The sequence below is a fragment of the Nicotiana sylvestris genome, chromosome 11, assembly GCF_000393655.2.
Source record: "Nicotiana sylvestris chromosome 11, ASM39365v2, whole genome shotgun sequence".
Classification (NCBI taxonomy): Eukaryota; Viridiplantae; Streptophyta; class Magnoliopsida; order Solanales; family Solanaceae; genus Nicotiana; species Nicotiana sylvestris.
This window is the reverse complement of record NC_091067.1, coordinates 150,468,700-150,488,926: the sequence shown is the minus strand read 5'-3', so window position 1 is coordinate 150,488,926 and position 20,227 is coordinate 150,468,700. Positions and strand designations below refer to the sequence as shown.

Sequence of the window (20,227 nt, the reverse complement as noted above, 5' to 3'; positions counted from 1 at the left end):
TATCAAGAAAGAATTAACTTCTTCTTTCCAAAGTTGTCCTTGGAGCAAAGAGCTTAAGAGTAGTTTGTTATATTTTCAATGAACAAATTAAGGTTAATATAGTCAATTTCATTGCCAATTAATGCTAAAAGGTGAATTCCTTAATATGTGTGAAAAGAGCTAAAAAAGAATAAGCTAAGTAGGCGTTTGGACATGAATTCCATTTTTTTTTTAAATTTGGAATTTCACTAAAATTTGAAAATAAAGTTGTGTTTGGTTATAAATTTTGCAACATATTTGGATGTTTTTTTTTTCAACATATTTTGCAACTAAAAACTAGCAACCTTCCCATTTTCAATTGAGATTGGAAAAATTATAAGATTTTGATAATCAAATACTGTTTTAAAAAAAAAATGAAAAAAAGAAAAATTTTCTTATGTCCAAACGGACTCTAAATTTAGTCATTAATTAATTCATTTATTTCAAAATTATTAGTTATGTATCTTACATATATTTTTTTTTAACTTAAGTGATATACTCGAACTCCGAATGATTTCGAACAATTCATCACTCTCTCTTTTCTCCGGCGAAGTCAAACTGCAGGTACACTTTCTCTCTCTACATTTTCTGCTTTCTTAGCTTTATTGAGACAAAACCCTAATTCCTTTCCCCAATTGGCTTTAATGGTAGAATCCGAATTCTTGAATTTGTGTTACAGTACTTTGTGTATCTGCTCCTTAGTTCTTAGTTTTTATAACAGAGCCTCAAAATTCAACCTTTATGGGTCCTTTGTGATTTTCCTAAGTTAAATGTTGCAGTCGTATATTATTAATTATTATTGTTATTTTTTTTTTTTTTTTTTTTTTTTGCAGTGTTAACATGTGCTCCCCTAATCTTATTTGACACATTTACATGTCCAATTTCTGTGGACATTGGTCCAGAACAGCTTGCAGAATTTTAAGGCTCAAGATGAATAGAAATTCAATAAGTTAATAGTTAGAACTTGTGGTCCGGCCCTTTCCCGGGCCCCGTGCATAGCGGGAGCTTAGTGCACTGGGCTGCCCTTTTAATAGTTAGAAATTGTAGTGTAGGACATACAGTAAGGGTTACTTTTAACTGCTGAAAGACCTTTTCAGCCATTTACTTTTGGATAATAAAATTGACAAGAAGAAAAAAAGGTGTGTGTGTGTATAAGCATAATATTGGATTAGGTATAAGGCATTTGTTTTGTGTCTGAAGAATCGGTGGATAAACAACTATATGCGGAAGTTGCTTTGGAGGAAACTCGATAGACTGTACCGAAGAACGCATAATCAAGCGCCAATCGACTTCCTATAGCTTGTTGCCGCGGAAACTTACCAGCGTAACCAACCAGTTATAGGAGGTCAGAAATAGGTGCTAGGAGCTATATGAACATATCTATACTTATAGCATAGGCCGTTTCTTTGTACCAAAAAAGCCATTTTTGTTCTATGGGTTGGCGTAGGCCGTTGTCCTTTTAGATGCAGGCTTTGAATTCATTATATCGTGACAATGCTTGTTTTTCTGTTTATGTCTTTCTTTTTGGTAGTTACCGGTAACTTTTTGTTTACTATATCTGAGTTCTTACTCTGAAATTATCTTCTCTCTTTGGTCATTATATTACTTTTGCAGCAAACATCGACGAGTCTGATGACTGATATACACCAAAGTCGAGAATCGGTACTAATTATTTTTTCTGCATCTTTGAATCACATAATGATTTGAGCAAAAACTGCTAGAAACCTTGGAAATCAGTGGGTGTTGAACTTTGGGTGGCTTATCTTTCTTATCCATGGCCAACCTGTTTTATGCGAATGTTGAAAGTGAAATGGTCAAAGCTGTTGCTGCAGCTGTCCTCAAGGGAAACTGGGACAATCTTTTGAAGCCTAAAATCGGTTCATTTGTGACTTCCACCACTATTAGCCAAGCCCTTCTTGATATATCACAATATTGTTTCTCCCGTTCATGGTCATTCTTTAAGTGGGCTGAATCAGTTCCCAATTACAAGCATTCTTTGCAATCTTCTTGGACTATGATTTACATACTCACCAAACAAAAACACTTCAAAACTGCACAAGATATGCTTCAGAAGGTGGCGCGTAAAGACTTTTTATCATCGCCGACAGTTCTGAATGCCCTTGTGAGCTCCAATCAGGACAAGGATGTGAACTCGCATCTTTTAAGTTGGTTGGTTATTTTCTATGCTAATTCAAAGCTACCTCATGATGCAATTCAAGTTTTTGAGCATATGAGGGTTTGTAAGCTTATGCTCCATACACATGCTTGTACTACCCTTCTGAATTCATTGGTCAAGGATGGGTTGACTGATACTTTATGGAAAACTTACAAAAAGATGCAAAAAATGGGGGTGGTTCCAAATATATATATCTACAACGTGCTTATGCATGCCTGTTGTAAGTCTGGTGATGTAGAGCGGGCTGAAGATTTGTTGAGAGAAATGGAGTTTAAAGCTACACTTCCTGACCTTTACACATATAACACATTGATATCATTGTACTGCAGGAAAGGCATGCATTATGAAGCTTTGTGCGTGCAGGATAGGATGGAAAGAGCAGGAGTATCTCCTGATATTGTTACCTATAATTCCTTAATTTACAGTTACTGTAGGGAAGGGAGGATGAGGGAGGCTATGAGGCTTTTCAAGGAAATTAAAGACGCAACCGCTAACCTGGTTACTTACACTACATTGATAGATGGCTATTGCCGAGCCAACAGTGTTACTGAAGCTTTGAGATTGAGAGATGCAATGGAGGCAAAGGGTTTGTATCCAGGGGTTGTCACTTACAACTCAATTCTACGGAAATTGTGTGAAGAAGGTCAGATGAAGGATGCAAATATACTATTAAATGAGATGAACGAGAAGAAAGTTGTACCTGATAATGTGACATGCAACACTTTGATTAATGGTTACTGCAAGATCGGGGACATGAGATCTGCTCTGAAAGTGAAAAATAAGATGCTGGAAGCTGGTCTAAAACCTGACCGCTTCACTTACAATGCTATGATTAATGGCTTTTGTAAGGCAAAGGATATAGATGGGGCCAGAGAGATCTTATTTGACATGGTTAGCGTTGGACTTTCTCCCAGTTATTACTCATATTCGTGGCTTGTGGATGTTTACTGCCACCAGAATAATGATATAGCAGTTCTCTCATTGATAGATGAGTTTATAAGAAGAGGTTATCTTGTTGACTTATCCTTTTATAGGGCAATAGTAAGGAGGTTGTGCAAGAGAGGTAGAATTGATAGTGCTGAAAAGGTTTTCCACATTATGCAAACAAAGGGAGTGCTTGGAGATAGTCTAGTATATGCTACTCTTGCATATGCTTATTTTAAAGTAGGGAAGCTTGACGCTGCTTCATATTTGTTAGACGAGATGTACAGAAGAAGGCTAATGATAACTCTCAAAATCTACAAAAGTTTTAATGCTTTTTACTCTGATGAGAATAGCCTTTTGGATATGTTTTGGAGTAATGTGGTGCAAAGAGGTCTGATTTCAAGAACCGTTTACAATGACATCCAGCAATTAAAGATACAGTCTTAGAAACAAATTGGCTGCAGAAGCCTTTGATTCTTGAGAGATGGTTATAGTAGCTGGATGGTGTGATATAAGCATTGGCACTCTCTGTTATTTGTTATGATTCTAATTGTTATGCCCTCACAAGCTCCTATTGGAAATATGATGAGAGAACACACTGGCAACTTCTCTCTATTATAAACTTGTGATTCAAGGCTAGAAGTATATATGGAGAAGTTTGCATATTTCTTAGTTTGTTCATGTCCAACTATTGATCAAGAAAGCACATGGAACAAGGATTTGTTGGACAAAATGCCATGCAAAAATGTGGGGGAACAAACGGCAATGATTATAGGATACATGCAAGATAATAGGGCGGAAGTTCATTGGATTTAATTATCAAATGACTGCTCGCGATTGGGCAAAGTGCACAGGTTAAGGGCAAGAGTAAAAGAGAGCAAAGCAGAGAAACTACAATGATGCAGTAAACATTAGCATCATTGTTTCTCTGTGGGTATGACATTAGGCGACAGGCAGTGGAGATTCTACTATCTTCAACTGTACAGGTGACGGATATGACTCAGGCTTGCCATGAAGTCAGTTTGTATTACTTGGACAATTGAGCCATAAGCATGAAGTGAAATGCATTCATGTAAATCTTTTTTATTTATCCATGTTGATGCCTGGTATTTTCTTTTTTCTTGAAATAGTATCATGCTCTGATGAGGCTTTTGGTTTTGTTCAAAGGCCGGGGCATTTAACAGGGGATCCATGATAGGGATAAGTGATGCATAGGAGATCGATGATGTAAAAATAAGAGATCTTTTCGGAGTTATTTTCTTTTATTTAAATTGTAACAGTTATTTTGTTGTCTATCGGAAACGGTCTCTCCGCCCTTCCAGGGTAGGGGTAAGGCTGCCTACATCCTACTCTTCCTAGACCTCACTTGTGGGATTACACCGGGTTGTTGTTGTAACCAGTTACATTGTACCATTTCCTCCTGACTAATGTGGCCAATTTAGCCATATAATGGGTTGCAAAGTGAGGAAATGCAGTACTTTATTGTTGAGAGATTTGACAAGCTATACCTTGCTGGTCAAGAGGAGGAAGATTGGATAAAATTTTATATTAGGACAGGATTACTACAGGAAAGAAATCTTTAACCAATTTAAAAGCAAACGCTTGTTTAGTTTATAACTCATGGCTATGCACTCTAAAGGCAAAGGCATGTCAAACATGCTCGCTTTTGGCAAACTTAAAGGATCAAAAGTATTAATTAAGGGGCTATACTACACCTATTCAAATATAAGAGAGCATTTGTCATTTTCTCTGTAATTTTACAAGGAAATAATAATACTAATTAAAAAAATGGAAATCAACCCAGCCCTAATAGGCTCAGATCTCTTCATTTTTTCTATCTTCTTTCATTTTATTCCCTCTATTTTCTTTTGCATTTCATGTTTCCAAAAAAAAAAAAAAAACAATAAGATATGTAGAAGATTTTGGCACCTCAAACAAAAAAAAAACATGAAAAAGACAGTAGTTTTTCATAATTTCGCACTCCCCAAATCAGTATAAAACTACCAACAAATAATTGGGGGTTTAAGTAGGGCTTTAACTGAAACTTGAATCTGAAGAGTTGAACCCAGACCCGACCCATTTTCCATTTCCCTCCGGCAACTGTGAACCTCCAGAAAATGGTCGGCTTCCATGTTCTCCGAGCCGCCCGTCGCCTCGCTCGATGCTCTCTCTCCTCCCTTCTTCTTCGTGGTTCACCTTCTGTAACTCTCTCTCTCTCTCTCTAACTATGTTCTTCACATGGTGTTATTTTTTTGGTTTAAAATTTCGTTCTTTGTGTAGATAATTATATATGCATAAATTAATTGGGTGATCTCTGAAGAGTTTTCTGTTTAATGTAGGCGTTTGGATCATTCTTGAAAGTGGGATGCAGGAGATACAACACGTCAACGAGGAATCGAGCTGGGGTTTTGTTCCCATCTAATTCCTTAAATGGTATATGTCATATTATCTGCTCATTTCTATTTGCGGTTGTTCAAATTTTAGTGATAAAGTTATTGCCTTTTTGTATCTGGGTTTTGCTGGGGTTTTGTTCCCATCGAGTTCTTTAAATGGTGTATGTCATATTATAGGCTCATTTATATATGGGGTTGTGTAAGTTTTGATAAAGTTATTGCCTTTGTGTATCTGGGTTTTACTTCTATCCTTCTATTGGACTCTATGAACCATAGAGTGGTTGGGAACTTATCTGTGAAACCAATTTAGGGGCCAGTGAGTGTTGGCCTAACAGTGTCGATTTATGCTCTACTTATGTTGTATTTCTTGCAACTAGTTTGGGTTAGAAGGTGTCCGGTACTGGAGAACAATGAGGTTTCTGAATCAAATTCCCGCGGAAGCGGAAAACACTGTCATTTCTTCTCATCTGCCTAAATATTGGTGGGTAGAGTTACCCGGTATCTGTACTGATTGGTGGGAGGTAGCAGCTACCCGGTGGAGTAGTTAAGATACCCACAAGTTGGTACGGACACCATTGTTAGCAAAAATAGGTGTCTAGTACTGGTGTGTAAAGATTGTAAATTTAGAACTTGTAACTATACTCCTATACTTGACCAAAAAGAAAGAAAGGAAAGGAACCCAATTAGTAGTGACACTTCCCTTGCTTCGATGCTATTGAGGAAATAGAGATAGCGTGAAGATGTTTGAGGAAATAGGTGAGAATTGAGAAAGGAATGGAGAGGGTTAGGAGGGATTGTGCTTTTTGAGTTTTCTGGAGTTTTGGTAGAGAGGAAATGATGAGAGAGGGAAGGAAAGCTTAACTTTTCTCATTGCCCAAATTCAGCGGAATGGTGCCTCTTAAATGAAACTTTATGATGCTGCTATGTTTTTAGAAAAATTATGTCTATAGAATCATGTTTCCATATGTGTCTGGTATACCATGTTCAATTAAACAAACAATTTTTATCCATATGAAGTGTTTGTACCGATCTTATACCACGTCGGGGTAGGTGTCAATGGAAATGAAGTGTTCGGGAAGCATGATATATATCTCTTCATGTTTCATTGGCAAGGAGAGAAAAGAAAGGAAATGGCATTAATTGACGCTAATACTTTTTTTTTGTTTATTGTGCCAAATGTTTGTTCTGCCAGTATGTTTAAGTTTCATTTAAAAGTTTTGTTTAAAGAAGGTTAAGCTTTTGCTATTTACTTTTTTTGATAAGGTAAATTGTATTAATCAAAAGGGAGAAAACTCCCGTGTACAAGAAGTATTAAAAAAAAAGTAGAGAATTTACATCAGAACATGATTCTCTACAAAAGAAGCCCAATCTTCCCTACATGTTGGTGCTATCTGGGTGCACCAGAATGCGATTAAAGATAAAAGACTATTCCTAAGATGAGAAAAAGTAGACTTAATCCTCTCAAAAACTCTCCTATTTCTCTCCACCCAAACTATCCACATGAGAGCTAAGGGGGCAAACTTCCACGCCTTTTGCTTTCTTCTTCGACAGACACCGGCCCATCAGTATAGCATTTCCTTAACAGTTCTTGGCATAACCGATTGAACACCAAAAAACTATAGGATTGCCCTCCACAGACCCGCGACAACAGGGCAATGCAGTAATAGATGATCAACTTCTTCCTCTGAACTTTTACACATGTAGCACCAACTAACAATTATAATTCCTCCCTTTCGCAAATTTTCAGCAATCAAGATCGCTCCTCTCACCGCTAGCCATGCAAAGAAACACACCTTCGTGGGCACTTTAGGAATCCAGATTGATGAGCATGGAAAAGTGGCCTCCTCTCTCACCAGCATACTCTGGTAAAAAGACTTTACGGTGAACAAACCATCGCCACACAACCCCCATCTCCAAGAATCGCTAGAAGTGTGTGTCCTATGTTGCCCATATAGTAGTGCCAACAAATCTTGGAGTTCTGCAATCTCCCAATCTTGCATGTTCCTTCGAAATGAGAGGTCCCATGCTATGCCCCCTTCATGCTCCTTGCGAATCTGTTGGACCATCAATTCCTTCTGGTTCGAAACTCTGTAGACGTTGGGGAAAGAGACCTTCAGAGTATCCTCTCCACACCATCTATGATTCCAACAACTAATTCTCCTTCCATCTCCCACCCTGTAAGTGATGTTGCCATTAAAGTCTTCCCAATTCTTCATGATGCTTCTCCGCATGCCACACCCAAAAGGTGTTGTGATTGCCTTGGTTCTCCGGCCCCCTCCCGTGGAATCGTACTTTTCTACTATGGCCTCCCTCCATAAAGCATGATCTTCTACCCCGAATCTCCACAGTCACTTCCCCAACAAAGCTCTATTGAATACCCTAAGATCTTTTACTCCTGGACTCCCCCACTTCTTTGGGGAAGTGACTGTCTGTCAATTCACTAGATGAAACTTTCTAGTTCCATCCGCCGCATCCCAAAGAAAGTTCCTTTGAAGCTGCTCCAATTTTTCTATGATGCTCATAGGGGCTTGCAACAAGGACAAGTAATACGTGGGCATATTCGATAAGGTGCTTTTAATATGCACTTCCTCACCGCCTTTTGACAAGTATCATTTTTGCCACCCTGCTAATCTTTTCTCTGCTCTTTCGATTACTGTGTTCCAAACCGAAGTATCCTTGTGCAAAGTGCCCAAAGGGAGACCCAAATATTTAGTGGGAAGAGAGCCCACCTTACATCTGAGAACGCAAGACAAAGCATCGATGTTAGCAACGTCACCCACCGGGAAAATCTCACACTTGCCGAGGTTGATCTTGAGTCCTGATACTATCTGGAACCACTGCAGGACCTGCTTCAGGTAGGTCAATTGCTCCATATTCGTGTCACAGAAAACCAGTGTGTCATCTGCGAAGAGCAAATGAGAGACTCTTCGGGCACTGTGCACTCCGATCGAAGTTGAGAATCCTCTCAAGAAACCTCCGCCCGCCGCACGATCCATCATTTTACTCAGAGCGTCCATCACTAGAATGAATAGCATGGGGATAGTGGGTCACCTTGTTTGAGACCCCTGGAGCTGCAAAAGAAACCACATGGGCTACCATTGACCAGAACAGAGAATCTGACTGAGGAAATGCAGTACTTGATCCATCCCCTCCATCTGACCCCAAACCCCATCCGCATTATAATGAAATCCAAGAACTTCCAATTGACATGGTCGAAAGTCTTCTCAAGGTCCAACTTGCATAGTAAGTAGGGTTCTTTATTTTTCCTTCTGGAGTCTACCAATTCATTTGCCACCAAAGCTGCGTCCAGGATTTGCCTTCCTTTTACAAAAGCATTCTGGGAGGACGACACTGACATGTCAAGAACCCTCTTGAGCCTATTGGATAGCACTTTAGAAATTATCTTGTAAATGCTCCCCACTAGGCTAATAGGCATGTAGTCTGTGATAGAAGATGCACCCTCTTTCTTAGGCACTGTGGTAATAAAAGAAGCATTGATGCTTCTCTCGAAAATACCATTTACGTGGAAGTATTCAATCGCTTTCATTAAATCCCCCTTAATGGTGTCCCAAAAGACATGGAAAAAGGCCAAGAGACACCATCAGGCCCAGGGGCCTTATCACCAACTCGACACAGCCTCGTGCACCTCCTCCTCCTCGAAAGCCCTTTCTAGCCACTCACTGTCTCCCTCCCCTATATGGTTGAACTCTATTCCCCCTAAAGTAGGCCTGCAACTAGCTTCCTCCTTGTATAATTTTTCATAAAACCCCACTATCGCCCCTTTGACCTCCTCCTCTCCCTCAATTCTCACCCCATCCACAACTACAGATTCTTTGAAGTTTCTCCTCTGAGTTGCAACCGCAACCCTGTGGAAAAAACTTGGTATTCAAATCTCCCTCCTTTAACCAGAGCGCCCTCGATTTTGGCCTCCAACTAGTCTCCTGAGCTACTACTAACTCGACTATTTCCCTCTTAACCTCCCCTAATCTCTCTTTCTCTGATTCATCTAACTCCCTTACCACTTACCCTCTCTCTAATTCCCCTTGCTCATGCATAAGCTCCCTCATTTTAACCTCTATCCTCCCCAAAAACCTCCTTATTCCATCTAATAATATCTCCCTTGAGCAATTTAAGTTTCTTCGAAAGGCGGAATGAAGGTGTCCCTGATACCCCGTAGCTTGTCCACCATTCTTTCACTTTATCAGCAAAACCTGGCACTGTCACATGTTCTCGAATCGGAAAGGAGTACGTGCCCCTCTTCCTCTGCACCCATCAAGCAAAATAGGCATATGATCTGAAGTCAGCCTAGGTAAAGGAATCTGCAACACATTTGGCACCAACTCGTCCCAGGAGGGAGATATCAGGAATCTATCAAGTCTAGACCTTGAGTTGGAATCCTCCGCCCTGGCCCAAGTGAACTTTTCCCCTGACAGAGGAAGATCAATGAGAAGGTGATCATTGATGAAGTAAGAAAACTCCTCCATGGCCCTCGAAATCAGATTGCACCCTCTTCTCTCCCCTAGAGCCCATGGAATGTCCCACTCCCCCGTAACATTGGACAGTTGCTCCCAGAAAAACACCTTGGACCCTTCTCCTACTGGTCCATACACTCCCCCAAATCCCCACTCCACCCCAATCACCCTATCTTTGACAAGAGTCGCTTAATCTCCATTACCTCCAAACTTCTATCATCCCACATAAGAAGAATACCCCATGCACTTCCCGCCGCTGGGATCCAGTCATATTTTACCTAACTACCTCCCCAGACACTCCTAACAATTGTGTCCGACACGACTTCCATTTTGGTTTCCTGAAAACAAACTAGGTTGACACCCCACTCTCTAACTCCCACCTTGATGATGACCCTTTTGTTTGGGTCATTCATCCCCCTCACATTCTATGAAAGGATCTTAACTTCCATAAAAAATAATATCTCCCGTTTCCCTACCTCCCCTAGCCGAGCTCCCTTCCTCTCTGTCAGGCACCCGACCCCTTCTCTGATACACCACTACATCCCCTAAACTATTCTACTTACCACCCTGACCTAACTCCCTCCTTGCGCCATCATTAAAAGACTATTGCTCGATCTCCCTCAACAGTTCTAACACCCTATCTTCCTTCCCTTCAAAAGAAACACCTAAAAGCTTCCCAAAGTTTAATAGCTTATCCTCCATCTAGAAAGACATGCCCCCACCTCCCATCCGTGATGAAATTGGACAGGCGTTTTCTATCAGTACCCTTTGCTTGCCCCCTACCGGGGGAATACAGGACCATAGCATTGCTAGCAGTAGGAACTTTATGTGCCGAAGGTATCTCACCCTTTCGTTTGGAGGCACCAGCCTTTGAAATTATCACCCCGCTGCTATTGGGATGACCATGAGTGCCAGCAGTGTATCGGGTACATGGAGCCGTAGGTGTCACATTATCTGGAGCTGATGGGCCGACACTAACATCAGTTGGGGCACGCACAACAATCTCCCCAGAAGAAGGAGGATCTTGAGGAGTATCCTCAGCACAGCTAATCACCGGAGGAGATGAGGGGGCGTTGGAGCTGGGTCCATCAGAGGTGGTAGGCTGTGTAATAACACCACCAGCTTTAGCCGATGCTGCCCCTGGATCAGATGGGCGCAGGTCACTGGAGCTCGGTGAGGAGGTGCCACTGTGTGAAGCATCATTTCCAGAAGTAGAAGGAGTTGTTGTTTCTTGGGATCAATTCTAATAGAATTTGGAAAATTTGCTGGTCCCATGTGTGAGGGCCCAGGCCTATACTTGCTGGGAACTTTTTCAGCCCTATGATAATTAGAAGAGGACCGGCCCATTCTGCATTTCCACATCACTAACCCAGGGGTGTTCACGTCTTACCCTTTTGTTAAAATTGTCTTATTCTATATTCTGCTTCTGGATTAGCCCACTGATTTCTCTCCCCCTCCATACATAGACTGATTACCCCTCCCCTCCCTTCTGTTTGACCTTGCATTTTCTTCCGCCACTATCATAGGCATAAAAATAGGGCGAAATTCGGGGCTCAACCAAATCCTATAACTCAAGTAGCCATCTTCCACCACAGTGGAGACAGGGATTCTGCCCCCTTTCCTCACCACCATCCTCACTCGCGATAGGTCATGTAGGCTGCAAATGACATCAATAAAGCCCCCACAGATTTCACCAATCTTCTTGAATAGGTCAAGACACCAAAGATGCACCGGGAGACCGATCATGTTGACCACCAATGTTTCACCAGTGAAACGAGGGTCGAGACACTGGGCGTGGCGGCGCGTGGGTGGCTCTAGTTAGGTTTTTCACCAGAAAGCTCATCAGTGCTTGCTTCAGAAAGAGCAATTTTGGTAGGAAATGGATCTAGTCTTTTCCTTAACAAAATCCCATTGACCTCTATATAACATAATTGGATATATCAGCTAGTGCATGAACAATAGTTTGGTGTAATTCTATATAATGGAGTTACCATGAATACTTCAAATGATCACTTTGAATAAGTGTAAATAATTCTTAATGCAATCCTCTGTGAGGGGGTTACCATAATTACTTGGAAAATAGATTTGCAAATTGAAGGTAAAATACTATTCTCTCTAAGCGGACACCGGATGATATAGCAATGTGAAGTGTAAATCGCTCTCCAATTGTGTTAACAGGAGATCCAGAAATTGAAAGGAAGACATACTTCTTGGCTAGGGAAAGTCGTTTATGGCGAATACAAAAGTTTACAGCTGTTAACTTTATGGTGTAATTTGAAAAACGTAAATGATATAGATGTTATGATGGATTTCCTCAGCTCCCTGCATAGTTTAAAGGGACAACTATCTTCTCTATGCTTTTGTCTATAACCAACTGCTATTTGGTGCTGTTTCCTGAATAAAATCTTTTTGACTTATCAAAATCTTACTTCGAATATTTAGGAGGCTACTGCACTGAACTTGATGTTTGTTTCCTTATGCATGATGCATATAGATGTTGTGGAAACCCAAGATGCACGTATATTAATTTTTCATGTGTTTTGTTTAATTTCATGTTCTAAATTACTCTTTCTCTCTTGTTGGCGTATTGCAGCACTGTCAGCTTGTACCTCAGAGACATCACATTATCCTTTGTCGAGATATCATTTTTTGCAGGTCCTGGTCAGTAGCTTTTGTAGATAGATGTAGCACAGAGTAAATTTTCCTGGAATTGTTAATTACGAGACACTTTAGCACCGTTCTGTGTTCTGTTTCTTTTCCACTTTTCTCTCTGTAGGAAACAAGTGGCTTTCTTTGTAATTTCATCTCTTCACCTCTTGTGGATGACCTGAAGTTTGTTTTGTGTTTCAGAGGCATGAACAATATTGTACTGCTGCTGGGAATGAGGAAAAGCAAACGTAAGTTCTTCCAGGAATTGTTAACATTATTCTCTTTTCTGCTATAGCACTTACTTTTCTCTTTAAACCAGGAAACACAGCTTTCTCTAAACATAACTTGTCACTATTGCCCTTGCGTGAAAGAGAAAACTAGATTGATAAACATCTAAAGGGAAACTTCAGTCTGCTATGAAACAGAACAGTCTTCTTTGGCATATAAATTGACTGAGTGTTATTGAAGTTATTTTGTACCTCTTGGCTTTTCTTCACCTCGAATTTGTTAATGTTCTCTGTTTACCCCTGCAGAATCTCAGTGACCTTTGTTGACAAGGATGGCGAAGAGAAGCATATCAAAGTCCCTGTTGGAATGTCTATGCTAGAAGCTGCACATGAAAATGACATCGAGCTTGAAGGTTAGCCTTGTTGACGCATTGTAATTCTTATGTGTTGAATCAATATTGGCATCCTCGACCAGATTAGTTTAGATTTCAGGGCAGGCAATGTGGCAGAGCTAGTTGACACTGGAATGGGAAGAAGCATGGAGCCAATAATGGTAGTTGGGCATAATATTACACACATTAGTAACATTCTTTCCAAATTATGGCCTAAATATTTCAATTTCAAATTTACACTTAGACAATTTATATGAGCCTCAGTTGCACAGGTCTGGTTAACATTACTGGATGACACGTCTCCCTACATTTATTTAGGGCACTGGGACAAATTTATACCAAAACAATGTTGGGGTTTTTTGGTGGAATTTACATTTCTTAGCATATCAACCTTCGCATGCCTTATTTACCTGTTCAAAAATACAAAAAAACAAATGAAAATTCCATGCCTTATTGTCTGTTAAGTTTAACCAAACACCATTTGCTTTGATGCAGGAGCATGTGAAGGGTCACTTGCCTGTTCCACATGTCATGTGATTGTTATGGTATGTAATCATATGATTAGGCCAATGCCATAAACCCTTCCGTCACCTCAGCTGGGGCTTTCCCGGGTCAAGAATCCATTTGAATGTTGTGATCTTGTAACTGAGCTACATTTGTTATCTGAACTTCGACAACTTTGGACAGGATGTGGACTACTACAACAAGCTAGAAGATCCAACAGACGAAGAAAATGACATGTTGGATCTTGCTTTTGGCCTCACAGAGACGTAGGTCCCTTCTATTCGTATTACTTATCAGTTACTGTAGCATTCTCAAGCTTCTCATATGTTCTGCATTTGTTTTCTGCAGGTCTCGTCTAGGTTGTCAAGTAATTGCAAAACCTGAACTTGATGGACTTAGGTTAGCTCTTCCTGCAGCCACGAGAAACTTTGCTGTTGATGGCTATAAGCCGAAACCGCATTAGCGAATCTCTAACTTGGATAAAGAACTACTGGTAGGTATCTGCCAAAAATCAATGCCAGTTTTGTAGGCCTCTTACAAGTGAGTGTATAATAATACCTTTAGGGTGAGTATGGCATCAGATATTATGCTGGAAATTGTGACCAAAGTCAGCTGTTATTTAGGCATTTAGTCAAAAGAATTGATTGATTATTTATTAATAATATCTCAAGGCTCTGCTCCTTTTTTTGTTGGTTTATCTTTTCATAGATATGCATTTTTGACATTGGTTAAACAGTTGTGCCAAATAAACATTAGGAAGTGTCTTTGTTGACATTTCAAGTATGCATCAATCTACAACTCTTGTATGATTTATTATGTTATCGTTTTTCCTTTTAATATTTGTTTTCCTGTATGTATTCTAAATATGAGGTGTAGTGTAGGGATCAGGGGCGGATTTAGGGGAGCGGAAGGGTTCACCCGGACCATCTTCCACTTACACTGTATATATAAGGCGAAATCCATTTTGTGCCTCGATATATTATATTTTGAATTCTCTTGACACGGCCTAAAAGATAGCTCAGTAATTAAGGAGGTTTAAAACCTCTGTGAGGTTGCTGGTCCAGTTCTCACTGGCGACAATCTCTTTTAATTTTTTTTATTGAACCCCTTAGCGAGAGTTCTACCTTCGCCACTGGTGGGGATCAGAGTGATGGTTAGGTAGTTGGTGATTACGCAAGCTGATGTATTTTTTTAATTTTTTGGTTATAATAGCAAAATAATTGAACGATCCAATATGCAGAAATAAGAACTAGATATCCAAATGCTAAAATCAAGAATTCTTTTTTTCTCATTTATTGAAACTTCTTTGAAAAAAAATAGAATAATTCAAAGTCTTAAGATAGAAATCTTTAGTCAGGGTTTATTTTGATAGTTTGTTGGAGAAATTCGAATCTTCAATCCTCATCTTACGGGAATCAAAGAGAAAGAATTAGGTTTTTTTTTTTGTAAAATTCACTAGAGGGAAAGAATATCTAAAATTTACTCTCCTATTTAGGTTAATAAAATCATGGTTTACATTTGTTCCATGAGTTTAGCTAGTTTTCCATACTTGCAAGTTTCACAAAGATTAATGTTATCTCTCGTAATCCTGTCACATTCCAAATTACCCCTAGAGTGGCACTCAGCTAACACCACCTGCTAGGCGAACCCCTTTATCTAACGTTTAACCATTTACATAAACACTGAGAGAAAAGTACAGGCCTAAAGTATTATTAATAATTAAAGAGGTAATGATTATCGTCCAATACTTTAATGAGAAATTTTCATAAAACACTATCTTTTAGTATTAATTAGCCATCTATAGATACCATTTGCTATATTACAGGTTATAAATACCTTTTCGGTGGCTATATGATGCATTTGATGTATTTAAGCTATTGTATTCATGAATACAGTAGCAAAAATAAGCGTGAATCATGGAAGTCCAGTTAATCAGTTGTTGTATTCGAGTGTATTCGACTATATTCATAGCGTGAAGCATGGGATTACAACTGGACAGATTACTGTATTCGACTGTATTCATGGCGTGAAACAAGGGATTACACTGTTTTAAACCGGAAAGTGTATCAATTAACATAAAAGACTACTAATATAACTCAACAAACTCAATTATAACACATAAAGTTTGTATTTTCGGTTATAAAAAATTTTCTCAACTGGAAAACCCCCCAAAAATATAGCAATCTTCAGAGAAATTATATAATACATCTGAATACATAAATTATATTACTTGAAAAAAACATATGAATACATAGAATACAGCGGGATATATTGAAATACAATGAAAAAAAGACAGAGAATACAATGAAATACACATAATACAACGAGATACATTGGATTACAATGAAAAAAAGACAATGAATATAATGAAATACATGAAGCCACTCCGGCGAATCTGTGGCGGCCTAAGAGGAGAATTGGTTCGAAAGATTTGTAACGGAGGATTTCAGGCCGGACTACTCGATCGGAACGCCGTCGATTTTAATGAGGCATTTCCACTCTTAGGGCCTGATTTTGATGGCCGTTGCTTTGATTTCGATAGCCGTTGCTTTGATTTCTAACCTCCATCAGAAAGAATGAGAGATCTAAACAATACACTCCATAGGGATAAAGAACCCATGATTATACAATAGTCTTCGGCCATGGATTTGGCACTCACCAATCTGTCTGGAAACACCTTGTACCTTACCTCATCGGCGAATCTGTGGCGACCTTACCTCGATTTTGATGAGGCCTTTCAAATCAGACACTTGCATTTCAAATCAGTTGTTGTATGCTATATCCTTTTGGAGGAGCTTCAAATTAGTTAGGAGCTCAATTTTGATCGGTGTTGTTGCTTCCATATTTTGTCCTCACCTCTTCTCCAAACTCATCCTTGTTTCAATGGGGTTTGAATGGCACAACTGATCCGCAGAAATTCTGGAGGGTATTAAGATAAAGGGTTATGTTTTACAATGGGATGTATCTAAAGTAGAGAGAGAAAGAAAATAGTGTAACTGATTAGCGTATTTAGTGGCTTAGGCTAAGTGGTAACCAAAATTAAATATTTTGCTATAAACCTTAAGAGGTATCTATAGAATATAATTTTTTTAAATGGTATTTATTTAACATAAATAAGGTGTTAACCTTCGCTACAGGAGGTAAAAATTCCTACTTTAATCAATTGATAGAAAAACCAGCAATCACTCAAATAATAAAACTCTAGCCCAAATCCCACACTAAGACCAAAGAGCATCTAACAGAATAATATGAGTTTTATTGACGGGTATGCAAACCCCAAAAAAGGAGAAGAAATAACTAATACGAACTAAGCAAGTCTGAAACGAAAGCCTCCATGAACAATGCGGTGGCTCACCTTAGCAATAGGATCCACTCGAACAAACTCATCAGCCACTAGCTCTATCTCCTGCAACGGTACGTAAATATAACCCAGTAAGATCCTCGACCCGCCACTTTAAATACCTCTGGAACAAGTGTTAGAAAATACAAACACACTACAATACGAATGATACAGTAAATATGATAATTATACAATAACTCAATATATGAGTATCAACGGAGTTATTAAGAATTAACCAACAAGGATATCCACTAACGACTTATCATAATTGCAGTGAAAGAAATTTACCAACACACCAGGAGTCCACAACGGCACCACAATGCCTCAAATATGTAACAGAGCATACACAATGCTCGGGTGATGTACAAAGACATGCACAATGCCCCAACATCATGGCGCACAAATCATGGCGCACAGCCGTATCAAACTCAACATCATGGCGAACAGCCGTATCAAACTCAATATCACGGCGCACAACCGTATCAAACTATAAAACTCAACCTCATGGCGCACAACTGTATCACACTATCAAACAACTTATAAAATAATATTTTTTGCATAAAATAATTGTCACGACCCGAATTTCCCACCATCGGGTGTCGTGATGGCGCCTACTATCGGAGCTAGGCAAGCTAAATATTTAAAACACCTTTCCTGCTTTCTTTCAAACAATATAATAAACGAGACAAAATCTAAGCGGAAGACTTTAAATCTAAAGCAACTGAAAACCAAAAGTGCAGAAGTTTAATACACATCACTACCCAAGGTCTGGTGTCACTAGCTCACGGACTACTACAGAATACTACAAACAATATCTGAAAAGGTAATACATCATGTTTGTCTGATACAAGATGAACAAACGAAAAAAAACATGGAAAGGGACTTCGGCCTGTGAACGCCAGCTAGGCTACCTCGAGAGTCCCTGGACTGAAGATAGCTCCCAGAAGTCCTACTGCTGCGATCCGTAAGTTACTCCCTGATCTGTGCACCAAAATGCACATAGTGTAGCATCAGCACAACCGACCTCATGTGCTGGTAAGTGTCTGGCCTAACCCCGGCGAAGTAGTGACGAGGCTAGACAGTACCTACCACAATTAACCTGTACAGATTTATATATACAACACGTGCAAGAAAACAATAACAAGATAATACAAAGTAAAATTGGGAGGGGACATGCTATCGGGGAGTAACAGATAAAAATGAAATATCGGAAATAAGCAGAAGAGACTCCGGTTCCCATGATGTATATATATATATATATATATAAGTGGACGGCGTGCCACATGATCCCATAATATCATATATAAGTGGACGGCGTGCCACACGATCCCATAATATCATATATAAGTGGACGGCGTGCCACACGATCCCAATTCATCTTTATCACAGTGCACAATATGTCACCGGCAACAGAGGCCAATAACCAAGTGGACGGCGTGCCACACGATCCCATAATATCATATATATAAGTGGACGGCGTGCCACACGATCCCATAATATCATATATAAGTGGACGGCGTGCCACACGATCCCAATTCATCTTTATCACAGTGCACAATATGTCACCGGCAACATAGGCCAATAACCAAGTGGACGGCGTGTCACACGATCCTATAATATCATATATATAAGTGGACGACGTGCCACACGATCCCATAATATCATATATAATATCTGACTTCATATAGTAGACCCCTTCAGGGGAGAATAACAACTCAATACCTTTAACCCGGCAAGGGTACAACTAACAGCCCAAAATATCCCGACAAGGGAGAATATATATATCAGTCTACACATCCCGGCAAGGGAGTATTCACAACACATTCTCCTTTTAAATCATTCTTCCTCAACCGTTCACATTATATGAAACTTATCAAATAAACAAGGAGCTTGTGTCACATTATTCGAATTAAAAGCAATCAAGACTCACGGTCATGCTAGACTCCGGTGCATAGATAACCGTCACCATGCCTATACACCGTACTCCACATTAGCAAGTAGCAAATATCATCCTAATCCTATTCCCTCAAGCCAAAGTTAGAACAAACACTTACCTCGAATGCTCCAAACTCAACTCACGCTTCTAGTATAGCTTTACCTCTTGATTCCACCACCAATCCGCTCGGATCTAGTCATAAGTTACTTAATCACATTAATAATTACTAAATGAATCATCCCCAATGCATGAAAATAGATTTTTCAAGGTTTTTCCCAAAAAGGTCAAAAATACCCCCGGACCCACGTGGTCGAAACTCGAGGTTCGGACCAAAACCCGGTTACCCATTCCCCCATGAATCCCAATAGATGATTTGTTTTTAAATCGGACCCCAAATTGAGGTCCAACTTCTCAATTTGTAGAAAACCTAGGTTCTACCCAAAACACCCAATTTTCCCCATGAAAATCTTTGATTTGAAGTTGAAATTATGTTAAAAGATGTTAAGGAATAAAGAAATTAAGTTAGAAATCACTTACCAATCGTTTTGGAGAAAAAAAGTTGTTTGGAAAATCGCCTCTTAGGTTTTGGGTTTTTAAAAGTTCATTCGGTGTCTCTATCTCATCTTCCATCTACCAAAACAAACAAAAATGACTGAGATTTCCGAACTTGTATACCTTTCTGAGGACCTGGCGCGGACCGCACAAAAATGTGTTGCGGCCGCGCCGAGTGGGAGAAAAGTGGGGCTTCTCTGAACCCTTCCAGCGCGGACCGCACTGTTTTGGTGCGCGGCCGCGCTGGCTAACCTGAAACCCTAGCCCTCAGACTCAGCCACGCGGACCGCACAAAAATGCATTGCGGCCGCGCGGCTCCAGCGCGGACCGCGTGGAAATGACCGCGGCCACGCTGGTGTCTGCATCACCTGAACCTGCATTTTCTTAAGTCCAAGACCTCCCGGGCCCCATTCAAAACTCACCCGAGCCCTCGGGGCTCCAAACAAAACATGCACACAACCTTAAAAACATCTTACGGACTTACTCGTGCGATCAAATCGCCAAAATAACATCATATACATAGGATCAAGCCTCAAACACATGATTTTTCTTTCTTCAACTTTCATAACTCAAACTCTCCATTTTTAGTCCGAAACACGTCATATGACGTCCGTTTTTAGCCAAACTTTATAGATAGTGCTTAA

The 20,227-nt window shown here is 39.8% G+C and overlaps 2 protein-coding genes across 5 annotated transcripts; both read left to right on the top strand.

Annotated features, from left to right (window-relative positions):
• Positions 1–522: 522 nt before the first annotated feature.
• LOC104237185 (uncharacterized) lies at positions 523–14,452 on the top strand. Of its 4 annotated transcripts, none has more exons than XM_009791286.2 (9): positions 523–582; positions 1,633–1,680; positions 5,458–5,551; positions 12,577–12,638; positions 12,834–12,880; positions 13,166–13,272; positions 13,747–13,796; positions 13,939–14,021; positions 14,104–14,452. In XM_009791286.2, the coding sequence occupies exons 1-9, from the start codon at positions 529–531 to the stop codon at positions 14,216–14,218; spliced, it is 660 nt and encodes a 219-aa protein (XP_009789588.1). In that variant the 5' UTR covers positions 523–528; the 3' UTR covers positions 14,219–14,452. The 4 variants fall into 4 exon arrangements, with proteins under 4 accessions (XP_009789588.1, XP_009789587.1, XP_070018495.1 ...); XM_009791285.2 differs by having other exon boundaries at positions 12,577–12,644; XM_070162394.1 differs by lacking the exons at positions 523–582; positions 1,633–1,680 and adding an exon at positions 4,955–5,319.
• On the top strand, positions 1,670–3,676 carry LOC104237184 (pentatricopeptide repeat-containing protein At5g38730). Its single transcript, XM_070162393.1, has one exon. It carries the CDS (start codon positions 1,793–1,795, stop codon positions 3,563–3,565), a length of 1,773 nt encoding a protein of 590 aa, XP_070018494.1. The 5' UTR covers positions 1,670–1,792; the 3' UTR covers positions 3,566–3,676.
• Positions 14,453–20,227: the final 5,775 nt, after the last annotated feature.